The 13,652-nt window shown below is 39.3% G+C and overlaps 1 protein-coding gene across 1 annotated transcript; it reads left to right on the top strand.

The window, feature by feature from the left end:
- Nucleotides 1–10,563: 10,563 nt before the first annotated feature.
- On the top strand, nucleotides 10,564–12,257 carry LOC144632241 (uncharacterized). Its single transcript, XM_078490834.1, has one exon. The coding sequence runs from the start codon at nucleotides 10,564–10,566 to the stop codon at nucleotides 12,151–12,153; it is 1,590 nt and encodes a 529-aa protein (XP_078346960.1). The 3' UTR covers nucleotides 12,154–12,257.
- Nucleotides 12,258–13,652: the final 1,395 nt, after the last annotated feature.

Raw genomic sequence — 13,652 nt, 5'->3', positions numbered from 1 at the left:
TGAAGTTACCCACACCTGTTTCAGCTGTTTCGCAGTTTTCTCCTGTATAACCAGCTTGACACAGGCAAATGTATCTCTTGTCTGTGAATCCATTCAGGCATGTGGCATTATGAAGGCATGGGTTACTGGAGCATGGATTCTGATAAGAAGAAAGCATTTCTTTTCGGTATATCATTTTACTCAACTCTTTAAATTCAAAATCAAAGCTAAACCTCAAGGTATCATCGACTGTAATTTCTAACCTTAGTGGTCCAATAAAGAAATCCTTCTTGTGGTTTAAGATCTTCAGGGTGTCTTATGTGGTCAGAGTTGCTTAGCTGGCATAGCCTGGCACCGTCGTCTGCTGCCGGGCCGATGTTAATAGACACACATGTACTTTCCATGCCGCATAGAGTTCTACATTCAAATCGTATTTCATCAATTCCCATGTTTGAAGGGATGCTTTCAATCACGTGACCTTGCAGAGCAAACCCTTCAACTGGCTTGACAAACCTAAGACTGCGGCAGCCAAGACCTGCAAACAATAACAATTTATATTCTTATTCACAACGACATCATTATTATCAATTCAGACTAGTTTTGATCAACCAAAATGAAGTTTATTCTGATTGCATCCTTAAAATTTTCATGGTTTCATTTTCTCTGATGTGTTGCATACTCTGGGGAATACATAGAAATTTGAGGAAAACAAAATTTTTGAATTTCTTTCCTTTTATTTTTCAGAAGTAATATAAAGTTTTGATACTTAAAGAGGTACACATGAACTGGAGGTGCAAGTCATGTCATGATGAATCTTAAATTCGATAAACTCAGGTTACAACTATGCTCGAACCAATCGAATCTAATATCTTTTTGGACCTCTACTGCAGAAAAGGCGTTAATATTCTTAGCAATGACTTGAAAACAACCCATCAACATTGAAGTTGTCACACAGAAACGTTTAAACGTTTAATACAAACAGTTTACTCACCATGGTGGTCAGCAGTCGTGGCACAGTGAAGCCAGCCTCCCCAAACGGCAAATAGCAAAAGCAAATACAGCGCTGGAAAATACTGGCAGCGTTTTATTTCCCGAGGCCTCATTAGCACAGAAAAATCGGTCCCTTTCAGTGAATGGCACTTTGAAGAACCTTTAAGCTTTTAAGCCCGAACTTAAAATTGTAACGGCACAACTCTACTCGGGGTAGTGAGTTACAATGTACCAATCATCAGGTCCTGTTTATCGGGACAAAGCAATGAATGTTTAATAGCTACAGATGTTTATACAGAATGGTTCAGATTGTAAATAACTTTTAATGAGCGAGCTAACACAGAGCATAAATTAACAAGCTTATATGACGGACGTTTTTTGTTTGACAAAAAACTGCAAATTACTTAAACTGTATATACCGTATGTTTACATATTGGTAGAATCATAAAAAAATAAGACATTTTTATCGATGGCTTCTTCAAATTTTCCATTCTCCACTTTCATTTATTTGCGTTCCTTAAGAAACTTCGGGTAAAAAATTCCTCAACATTTTCTATGGCGGCACATTCTTCAAGGCAAGAAAGCTTAGAATGTGAATTACAACAGAAGGTGAAATTAAACCGGCAGAAGTCTTAAAACTAACAAATGTACACAACTATTACATGTAAAATAAATCTATGTTTATTTGTTTTTCGCTATGTTTGTTTCCACACTCGAGCAGACATAAGAGCTGATTGGAACTAGCTTTTTGCGTCTACGATCTGCCAAATCCGAAAACAGAATTAAAAGTGTGTTAAACACAAGTATTCCCAATTGGATGGTTCTGGTTTTGAAGGCTATGTCAACAGCTCTGAACTCTTTTCAACTGCTTTATTTGCACTTTTTTTTGTTTTTTGATACAATAGAAAATAGCTTTTATATTATGCCTTAAGACAAATTGACACTTCTTCACTTTTAACACTTAAAAGCGGGCACCCGTATTTAAACAGTTGCAGGATGTTAAACAACAAATATAAGGTTTGCCAATGAAGGCTTATCAAAACATTTAATGAAAGTTAAAAGTCTTTTATAACGCCGAACGACATCTTTTAAAGAAAACAAAATGAATTCCATTTATCTCTTGCGGCAAATGCCTCACAAAAGAGAGAAAATCATAAATGGAAAGTCCGTGTCATCTATCTCAAGAAGGAACCTTGAAATCTCCATAGTTTGTTACTAGCTGAACGAGCATGGGCTTTTCCAAATACTTAAAATTAGACAGGTCCTCTACCCAAACATCTTCAAGCGAAAAATAAAAGTACTTGTAAACACTGAACAGGATGGTGTAATGCTCAGGCGATCATGAAGCCACGCAATATAAATGCATAAATTATTATTGTTATTATTATGAACAACAGATGTGCTGCCAAACAAAGTGTATGATCAACTGGATTCCAGTAGTTGGTAAATTCCTTAGAAAGGCGAAGAATTTACTGAATTAAGATAAAATATAACTACATCTCGCGATCGAAAGGAACCGTTTGTCCATGCTTGTTACTTAGAGAAAAGTAACATGTTTTCCACATCGTAAAGTCTGCCAAACGCACGCAACATATCGTAACACTGTTGGATCGTGTTGCGAGATTTCTAGAAGGACCTGGACAAACGCGCAAAACAGCGCAACATTGTTGTGTAAAACGTGTTGCATGCATACGTTTAGCCACCCGGTTGTTAGATGTTGCAACATGTTGGATGGCGCTTTGAAATAGCAATTAATCGAACTAGTGCGCATGTACGGCACAACAACGCTGCACGAGCGTACAACATCAGTCATGCAACACCCAAAAATGTTGCGAGAAAAATTTGACCATTTTCAAACTTGTTCAAACATCATTCAATATATTGCAACAGGGTGGCCAAACGATTGCAACATGTTGTGTGCTACAATGTTGCGATCGATATGTTTCGATGAAATGTTGCGTGCCTAAATCAATTCTCTAAAAGATATCAATGAATAAATGCACCCGTAATTACCAAAAGAAGTTCTTTGGAAAAACATGTAAAAACGGACTTCTCTCAGCCATGTTTTACGCATATTTCGCCAAATCTTCGGTGAGATGGAGACCTGACTCAGTTTGTCTCCGACAGAAGCACCTCAGCTTAAAATGGGGACTCCGGTGAAAAAAACGTTTACGGGTTCCGGCGGTAAAGCAAAATGGTCAAATATTGGTCCTTGATTTCACAAAATATAAGTTCGAAAAAAATAAACATGGGACTTGCGAGCATCTCATTTGTTCTAAATTCTGTTAGGATGAACTCGAAAGCGAGCAAGGAAGAAACCTAGGGCTATTAACCTCTCGTATATCGTCTCCACGGGCTCAAAAGAGAGATTGCTTGCAGTCTAGGGACTTGTAAAAACCATAAACAAGCTAAAGAACATTTCACTGTGATAGTTTAGGTTGAAACGGCCCTATGCACCAACTTGGCGCCAGGGGACAGGTGAAGTTTAGGTTGAATGCGTATATGCCAAACACTATCACCGATCTTGCAAGAAGTGAAAAGAAGCTAAAGAGTCTAAATTGCATCTCATGTCAATAATGAGTAGAGTTAAAAATTAAAAATGTGAACGTACATTAAATATGCCAGAGATTTATGTCGACCTTAGCTTTAAGAAGAACAAAGTGACGAAGTTGGCATGATAGAGATATGAGCAAGAAACAACGTAGTCTCCGTCGCTGCCGTTTTTAGTGTCGTTGTTGCGACGGAGACTAGAAACAACGCTGCTCCCATAGTCTCCCTCGCAGCCGTTCTTAGTGTCGTCACGCAAAATTCCTCCCCACTAACGGCTGCTCACATTCGAACAACATTCCTTTCCCTTTGTTTCTTATGTGACCAATCACAGCACGGGAGATCGTAATCAACATGTTTTTTCCCGCGAATTCGGTTGTTGCAGAAAAGAACATTTCGATGTGTTTTGAAAACGCAAGCAATGTTTTTTAACGGAATCAAAAAGCGTTGCAATTCCATTTATAAATAATTCAGTTTTCAAAACATTGTCAGCACGTTTTGAAACATTCGATAAAATTAACAATCACGGCATTCGATATTCAACGAAATCTCCGAGCATTTAGAATCATTCACGGGACTGTTGAGCCAGCTTTTAAAATTCTCTACAGCGTATTTTGAATCCACTTACATCATTAATTTCGGTTTGAATTTGGAGCAGAAACTGAACAAATACACGGAGTACTCCTGTAATTTTGGGTGTCGGTAAAACGCCGACTCGGGGCCGGGGCCGGGGCCGGGGTCGGGGTCGGGGTCAATTTTTTTAACTTTTTTTTTTTAATTCACTGATCGAGAAAAAAAAAATTACAAAGTTTATATTAGCGTGTGGGACATTTCGAGTCGAGAAAAGCATTTCCTTCACAAATTCGCCACAAATCTTGATCCTTATAAGTTCATAAGTATAAGAGAAGAATTTCAGTTAAGGTCTAACAGGTGAGAGGTGAAATTTAACTTTTACATACCGTTTAGCGGTAAGATGTTGTCTACTTCTCTGTAATCGAATAATTTACACCCGCTTGCCTTTCAATGTTACGTACATAGCTATCTTTCTACGTCCATCTTTCCACACCATCTTCAGCATCTTTCGACGTGATGATCCAATCAAAACCGATGGATACCATTGTTGGTTTCACCCACAAGGTCAAAAGGTCATGCTGGTGATTGGCGGATTTCGATCCGTGTTGTTTGTTTCAACAAACCGCTAAACCAAACACTGAAAGCGGGTGTAATACTTCCTCGTCAGCATAACCTCAGTTTTAGCTCTTTTTTGCTCATTTTGCATTTTGTTGATCAGTTGATCAACAGAACCACCTTGTGATTCATAAGAACTTAAAAAAAATAGATTTTGTTTTGGGAGGTTCTTTGGTTTTTTAGTCCCACTGAAACAAATTAGGTATAAACAGAGATCGAATTTGAACAGCAAGCGAAGATTGTATGGTGTGTTTAGTAAGCGGGAGCGATGAAAGGCGGGCAGGCTACAACTTACCATTTGCGTCGAAAACGGTGTGCATTTACTAAGATCAATTTTATTTTCCGCATTTCGGTCACGCAAATAAGAGAATGTAGAAACTTTAATATTGCGAGACATGTTAATGCGAGCTTCGCTTTCTAAACAAAACAATTCTGCCTCCTCATAAATACGTTTTTGGATACGAAACGCGGCTTTATTTGTACAATTTAAGGACTAATTTAATTTCAACCTGAGCGAGGAGCCAGCGCTCAGAAAGAAGTCGTCAGTAAATTCTATCCGCCGAGATAGACAATTTCACCTGTCGCCTACTAGACCACAAATTTCTTCTTTTATACTTTTGAACTTATAAGGATCAAGATTTGTGGCGAATTTGTGAAGAAAATGCTTTTTTGACTCGAAATGTCCCACACGCTAATATGAACTTTGTAATCATTTTTTTCTCGATCAGTGAATTTAAAAAAATTAAAAAAATTGACCCCGACCCCGACCCCGACCCCGACCCCGACCCCGGCCCCGACCCCGAGTCGGCGTTTTACCGACACCCTGTCATTTTGCGACGTTATGTCTGCGTTTCAAAGGACATTCGATCCCATGTATTTCGCACGCACGCAACAAGTTCTGATGATAAATAAATTTTATTTGTTTTATTCCGCGGCGTCAACTCTCTATAACTGGTGCCGATTAAACCCTTATGCGGGAAATTTATCAAAAAGGGCTTCGCTTCGCTGACCGTTGCAATAAAACAGCATGAAAATAAAAGGCGCAAACTTTTATCTTTTAGCTTATTTTATAGCAACCGTTCAACAATGCGGCGCTACATTGTCTGCCGTGTCTGCTTTCGAAAAATTATTTTCCTGAAAAGATCTGTAAACCGTTCAGTTTCAACCGGTTTACAAACGCAGAAGACTAAAAACCGAAGACCATACGTCTCATAAAAAGTTTTAAATTCCTCTGCTGTGTAAAAAAAGTTAAATTTGACTGAATTTAATTTGTGTTGGGATAAACTTTACTTTTCGCCAGTTCATGTCGGGACGGTTCATGTCATCCAACAATTGCAAGTTATGCACGGCGAAGTATCCGTTCGGGAGCGACAAATATAATTATTGTTTTCGTATTCTTGTCTCTTCTTTCTCAAAGATTGCGGTTCTGGACGGCTTTATTGAAACAGAGCGAAATATTTTCCAGTATTCGGATCAAACATTCGAACTGAAGCAAAAAACGTGTAAATTAAGAAACATATTTTATTCATTTCTAAAAGTTTTCACAACGGACGAAATAACATTGCGAATTCACAGCAAAAAACAATGTTTAGAAATGTAGTCGAGAAAAAAGAAGGATATTTTTGTCAACCTACCTATGAGTTTCGGAAAGTCTCTCCTGTATCAAGTTGTATTGATCGGATATTGTAAACATTTCGAGGCTTTCCCACGGCATGAAGCTGTCGCAGTTTCTCCATCGTCTTTCACGACTCTTAACAAGCGTTTTGTTCTTGGAATTGTTTGATCCTTGAAGATTCCCTTCAATTCAGTTTTAAGCTCTTGAAGATGATCAGATGCCTTTTTAAACGTTATAAGCCTTTGATAGCACGCTTTGCAAGCTGACAACTCGCTGGTCGCTGAATAGCAGATCACATTCACATCCAGTCATGAACAAATCAGAATAATCGCCGGAAAATCGAAACGATTCTCAACGCATTTGTATTTAAGCTCGAAATTCGAAATGTATTGCTATTAAACAACATCAAAAGCTTCTTCAAGGCCAAGGGTCACTATTTTGAAAGCTGAGAACTCCAAAATAAAACACGCAATGCGATTGGTTAGATTACTTTGGCGGGTACGGTTCCTGAGATATATGAACCGAATGGTGATTGGCTGAAATGGTGGAAAGGAATGTTGTTCGAATGTGAGCAGCCGTTAGTGGGGAGGAATTTTGCGTGACGACACTAAGAACGGCTGCGAGGGAGACTACTGCTCCCATGGCAAGACAACGAAATAAAATTATCAGTAATAAACAACGGCGAACGTGGTTCATTGGGTTAATAAAAAGGTCTTAAAGAAAACGATGGACTGGGTTAGAAAATACAGTTTGAAAACTAGATGTAAAAGCAAACCTAAACACGAGGGAACATGAGGGAACAATAGATTGAAGCCAAAAATCATCTCATTTCCAAAAATGGGACGTGCAAAAAACTTTTAAACACGGTCATACCATCTAATCGGAAATACCACCTTAGCCAAGCGACATCTCATAAAATTCCGCTAAATAAACAACGGCCTCAATTTCATACCAGAAAACAGAATAAAAAAACACGATGAATAGTTTTAGCATGAGCATTGAAGTAACAAATAAGCTAAAAACCCTCCTACGTTGGAAAAGTGGAAAGAAACTGAGATTTGAACGGCCAGCCCGCATATTAAATAGCAACAAATAAAAACTAATAATTACAAGAAAGGACAACTTCGCTTGTAGTTGACTGAATGAAGAAATTCGAAGCAAAAACTATACTTACCTCAGTAAGTTTGCAAAACTGATAAATCAGACGGTAACCAGAAACGCGTGAAAACACACATGATAAAGATGATTCGAACTCTTACTTGCAAAAAGATGCAACAGATGACAACATCTGGAGCTGAGGGGGGGGGGAGGTCTTTATAAAAAATTGGATCACATACGTTAAGCTTAAACACAACAAAGACTTCCTTCAAAATGATGAATACATATTTGGTTGTCCAAATATGCCAATCAGGAATGAAAAACGTAAGTGTACAGTGTCATTTATCTAATGAAGATGAAGTGTTCAACATGACTCGAGCATGGGACAAAGAAAAATTCTGAGTCCCCGACGGGAATCGAACCCATGGCCTCCCAGATACCGGTTGGGCGCTCTAACCAACTGAGCTACGAGAGACTCGTTATGAGCTGGGCCATTTTACTAGGTTGATAAGTGACACACGTCCTGCATACTGCTAGGATCAGCAATGTCGAATTCATCAAGTTTGTAGTAAATAATAAAGATGGTAAATTTTAAGCTCGGTAATAAATAATGAAGATGAAGTGTTCAACATGACACGAGCATGGGACAAAGAAAAAATCTGAGTCCCCGACGGGAATCGAACCCATGGCCTCCCAGATACCTAGTTTTTTATCTAGTTTTTAATTTTAATTCTGAAGTCGGTTACATTTATTGATTTTCAATACTAATTGTTTTAAAATTTTTTAATTAAAATTGTTTTACTTCCAAAAAAACCTATCGTCACAGTAATAAATACCACGAAGCACCGAACGCCTTGCGAGTGAAATATTCTTCTCCATTTGCCTTTGGGTGGTTAGAAGTAGTAGACAAATAGTGCAAGTTTTAAGTAAGAAGTTTCCTTTATCGATCTTTTAAGAGAAATTCCATACGCCGAAGGCACGAACGTGTTAGAACAACGAGAAGAATAAGACATCACGTCTTTTAGATATGTCAGTTTGATGCACTTGAGATAGCTTAATAAAACTGTAAAGTCGCGGATGTTTGAAAAATAACTTAATAAAACTGTCAAATTGTGGAAGTTCAATATGAATTTCGCTCTTCGAGCCTCTTCAGTCGTCCGCCATATACATGGTCATCAATCAGTCAATCAATCAATCAATCAATCAATCAATCAATCAATCAATCAATCAATCAATCAAGGACCAAGGCAAAAGCCTTGCGGAAAACCAAAGCTCAATTCGAACCTATTTTATGGTTATTTTCCTGATTACTTTTAAAGCGATCCATGGACTGATATTTTAATTAACGTTGTCCGAACAAAGCTTAAAGACAAGACCAAAAGGTAGCACGGGTAGTAATTCATAACCAATGCTTGAGCCACCATTCTCCTTGCATTGACCAGTGGTCATGAAGTGTATAAAACGAGCCGCGGCCAAGCGATGCGTAGATCTTCCTGAGGCTAATCGTGCGGTAACAGCGCCAGCATCTTCCATTGTGTTCCAACTTAAATCTCCAGGTTTTTCTTAGTAAATGGTAAACAACCCTTAAATCGAGTAATCTCATATGCTTCCCGTTTTATAGCTTGAACAACGCAAATCCCGGGCGCATATCCCCCCGGGGGGGGCACCCGGTATATTTTTGGGTGGGGGTGTGCCGCTGGGAATTTGAAGCCCTTACCCTATACCAGACCATGTTCAGCTGATTTTTGCAACCCTATACTAGACTAAACACTGAAAATGCCTACCCTATCCCAGACTTGCATTTTGTTAGAACTGTATCATTATCAGTGTTTTAATGGAAAACCATCTGTGAACAACGATGCCGCGATGATTTTATTTACGTTTAGGAAAGCCTCTTTCTCTTCCGAGTTTCTGAACTATATTCGTCATACCGTCGATCGGTTTCCCGGCAAATGCTTCCCTTTTCTAGACCAAACCTCTCTGATTTCTATACCCTATCCCAGACTAAACTGCTTGAAAACCATACCCTTCACAGCGGCACATACCTATATAGCTCATGTATGGGAGTGCCCCCCCCGGGCATATCCCGCCTTACGACCGCCTTTACAAGCGGATTTTGGTGGTCGAATTTCTGGGTCAGTCTACTATATGTAGGATAATGCTCCGTCAATCAGGGTAGCTTGCAAAGGTGACCTGTTTCAATTCCTCCCCTGTTAGTTTACACCACTGTATTTTTCGGCAGTGTGAAACAACAGGCGATAAAAACGGCTTTATTTGGCCGGCTACGGTAAACAATTTAGACTTATTGCAGGCGAGTTATTCGTGTCATCAGTGAAACAAAAAGACCACCATAGCATGACAGCACTAGAGATCGAATTGACAGGTCACCCTAAAACAATTCATCCATGTATTCATTTAGCAGGTGAAAGTTCTTAAATCCATTTAAGAGACGATATTTTTTAACCTCAAACACTTTATTTCTATGATGTAATGTATATGAAATGATTCATATATGAACTGCGGATGTATATGGTCACGGGTTCGAATCCCGTTGAAGCCCTGAATTTTTTTCAGGCTTCTTTATTCTAATTGCTTAAATTGGAAATTCACTGCGACGATCATTTATCACTCTCATATACATCCGCAGTTCATATATGAATCATTTCATATACATTACATCATTTCACTCCTCTCACGGGAAAATATGAACTCACAATTGACCTCGCTCCCAATGTGTGGCTTCAATAGCTCAGTTGGTAGAGCATCGCACCGGTATCGCGGAGGTCACGGGTTCGAATCCCGTTGAAGCCCTGAATTTTTTTCAGGCTTCTTTATTCTAATTGCTTAAATTGGAAATTCACTGCGACGATCATTTATCACTCTCACTTTATTTCTACTTAGGAGAATTCATGAATGTATCGTTGATTGTTTGGGTTGAATAGGACCCAAAAAAAGCTGTCACCGTAAGAAAAGTCTTGTAAAAGAAAGGTTACTTTCCATATTGGCTGTTAGATCAGTGACAATCTTTATTCAGTGAAGGTCAAATGCCGCGGTCAATTTGGAGAGGTTATTTTGTTGAACTCTTGTTGTTTGTGCTTATTTTTAAAGAAAACACCATACACTGGCCGTCAGTGGGTAAATGGGCCATGGCTGCAAGGCAAAGACTTAAACTTGACGAACTAAATGGTACCAACAAGTCAAATGTAAACAGTAATTTGTCTCAAAAGGAACTCAAGCTACTCAAGCTCGCCATCAAAAGGAATCCGTTTGAAATATGGTTTTTCAAAGATCGATTCAAGTCCGAAAAGGATTTGCTCATAACTTCACAACTTTGGAACAGCGGAGTGATTCAGCGATATAGCACAACAAATCGTCTCAAGGATGTAATCCTGCGATCATTGAATGGCCAAGATGTAAACATCGCCATAATGGGAGGCTCAATATCGGCAGGTGGAGGTCTAAATCTTGACAATGAAGACTTAAGAGGTATATATTACCGAGTTTTCAGCGACTGGTGGAGGAAAACAGTTCAACCACTAACAGGATCTGTAGCTAGGATTCATAACCTTGCCATTGGTGGGACTAGCAGTAACTTTTTCGCCTTTTGCTACAATGCTTTGTTGAACCCAAACACTGAAATGAATCTTGCACTTCTGGATTTCACAGTCAATGATTATGTTCAGTTGAGATTTTCCAAATTCCCTATGGCGCTACCCCTAGAACAATTGACGAGAGAAATTCTAAGTGAAAGAAACTCGCCTGTAGTTTTCTACGTTAATTTTGTTCAAGGGGAATTAAAAAGTCCAATATGCAACAACCTCGAGAACCATGGACAAACTATGGTGGCTCAAAACTACGGAATAACAACTTTTACTCTGCGCAATTTCTTATGTTCAAGTCCTTCAGCAAAAGGCAAGAAGTTTTCGAGAATGTTTACATCTGACGGCACCCACATGAGTATCCTGGGTCATGCTCAAATGGCGTACATGATCATAAGCCACGTGAGACAATTGATGCTAAGTGCGCTCGACCGTTTAACGACTTCCAAAGTAGTTAAAGTAACTGTACCTAAGTTCTCGTTGCCGTCAATAGGCGACAAAATCATTTTGCCAGGCTGTCCGTTGAAATTCAGAGATCTTCCTGAGCCCGTGTTTAAGAGCTACAGAAAAAATTTTCGCGAACATCCTTTGTGTTTTACTCAGATAACACCAGACTTCACCAAGAATATGACACTGCGTCAAAGCCTTTCTGTAAAACAAATAGGAAGTGTTGGATTTAAGGTGATGCAAAAAATGTTCATTAACAAAAGAGGTTCAGTCAACACGACATATGACCAGCACAACTCAGTGCATCAGATTCAGCCTTTTGAAATTCAGAAGTTCCGAACTGATGCATATGGTGGATGGGAATCACTGTCGGCCAACTCCATGCTGGAATTAGAAATACTAGTACCGTTAACTTCGCTTTCTAAACAGTGTCTTTTGGAAGATTCAACTGTTGCCAGGAATGTCGCTGTCGCCGTGAGAACACACGGTAATGGCGGCACAGCAAAAGTCTGGTTGAATGAATACGAAGAAAGAGGAGTTATAATCAATACTCGCTCGGTATTTGGTCACACTAAACTTTTTACTATAGCACATCACGTGATACCGGGACGTAACGTGCTAAGCGTCAGAACCGTAACCCCTGGGATATTTATTTTGTCGGGTGTTGTCATTGGGCCAACGTACAAGTGACAAATCGTGTCTGCCTTTTTTGTAACCCTCGGGGTAATTTGAGTTTCTCAGTTCAAGATGGTGAGACCTGGAAAAATTCAAAATGTATCAGGAATGCTCATTACGTTAACGTGATGAGCTAACATGCGGTCAAGAGTGTCATTATTGTCTATTGCACGTGGACCAGAACTGAAGCAAGCCGGGTGCCACAGAACCAGTTTCATAACTTCAGACCATTTGTCATTCAAAACACAAATAAAGCAGGAATAGTTTAAGAGGCACCTAGCTGTGGCCAAGTTCGTCGAACTCTTGCCGGATCAAGCCTTCCGGGAACGATCGAGTACTGATCATTGTGTTGTGCTTTAGATACATTATGAGTAATATGGCCTTCTCGAGAATACGTGCGGCACACGCGCGATTGACTTGGTGTCGTTTATAGATGTATGTCCTTTAATTATAATGGAACCTATTCAATTGTTTCTTGTGGTCCATAGAGTACATCTTTTACAACATTTCTTCAACAGCAGTTTTGAAACCTTTTGTTAACCCACCATATGTTTACTTGCAACGGTGTAGATGCCTCGGGGAATTGCAATTTCACACCAGATTGAAGTTATAAGACAAGTATCCAACGATAAGCTATACAACTTATTTATTTTTTACTTCTCGCCGTAACGTTAGTTTAGGTACGTGTAGACTGATTTCGGTAACACTGTATTCTTTGGTATATATTGAATATCGATTAAATACCATGACTGATGTTGACGTTTTTCTTCCCGTTAAACCACCTGGTATGGTTTATCGCGGTTCTCGATTGTCTTTAATATAATTTCTCAAACTCATTAATAATTCATGAACTCACAAGCCAATCGGGATACGCCAATTTGGTCAGGTGCGTGTGGTTTGAAACCCCGATGAAACACTGGACAGAGGCCTTTCCACGGTAGTTTGATGAAATATCAAACTCTAGAGTTTGATAAAACGTCAAACCCTTGTGATGCAGGGTTATCCTAATTTTAAATATTAATGACACAAACACCGACTGAATAGACAAGCTTCTGTTTGGAATAACTCTAAAATTTACGTTTACCGCGCAATTCAAAAACGTTCCTAAATATCTCGTAGCGACCACCGTTCTTATTCGCAACCGAGTTTTGGACGAATGTTGTGAGCCAATACTTTAAAGACAGACTATCCAGGTCCTCCACTCTTCAAGACTCTGCACGCGATGAACACAAAGTTCCATGTCAAGAAAAAGGAATTTTTGCTCGCGCGCTGTTTGGCAAGTTCTCAAAGCCTCAACGGCTCACTTGTCTTTGTACTGTGTACTTCTACGGTTGGACTGTGTAAGCAAGAAATCTTCTTGCACACTTTTGGGCGGCCGAAACCGGCGAGATTCATTCTCAGCTAACCCGTCCACGTTTCAAAACTAGCAGGACGCCACTGCATGCAAATTGTGGCGGCTTGAAGTAAACAAGCTTAGTTGTGAAAAACACGGATCTTACATAATCATCACCAAG

Source organism: Oculina patagonica, chromosome 12, assembly GCF_052425735.1.
Source record: "Oculina patagonica isolate OP01 chromosome 12, crgOcupat, whole genome shotgun sequence".
Lineage (NCBI taxonomy): Eukaryota > Metazoa > Cnidaria > Anthozoa > Scleractinia > Oculinidae > Oculina > Oculina patagonica.
The sequence above is the reverse complement of the archived record's forward strand: the minus strand, read 5'-3'. Positions and strand labels throughout refer to the sequence as shown.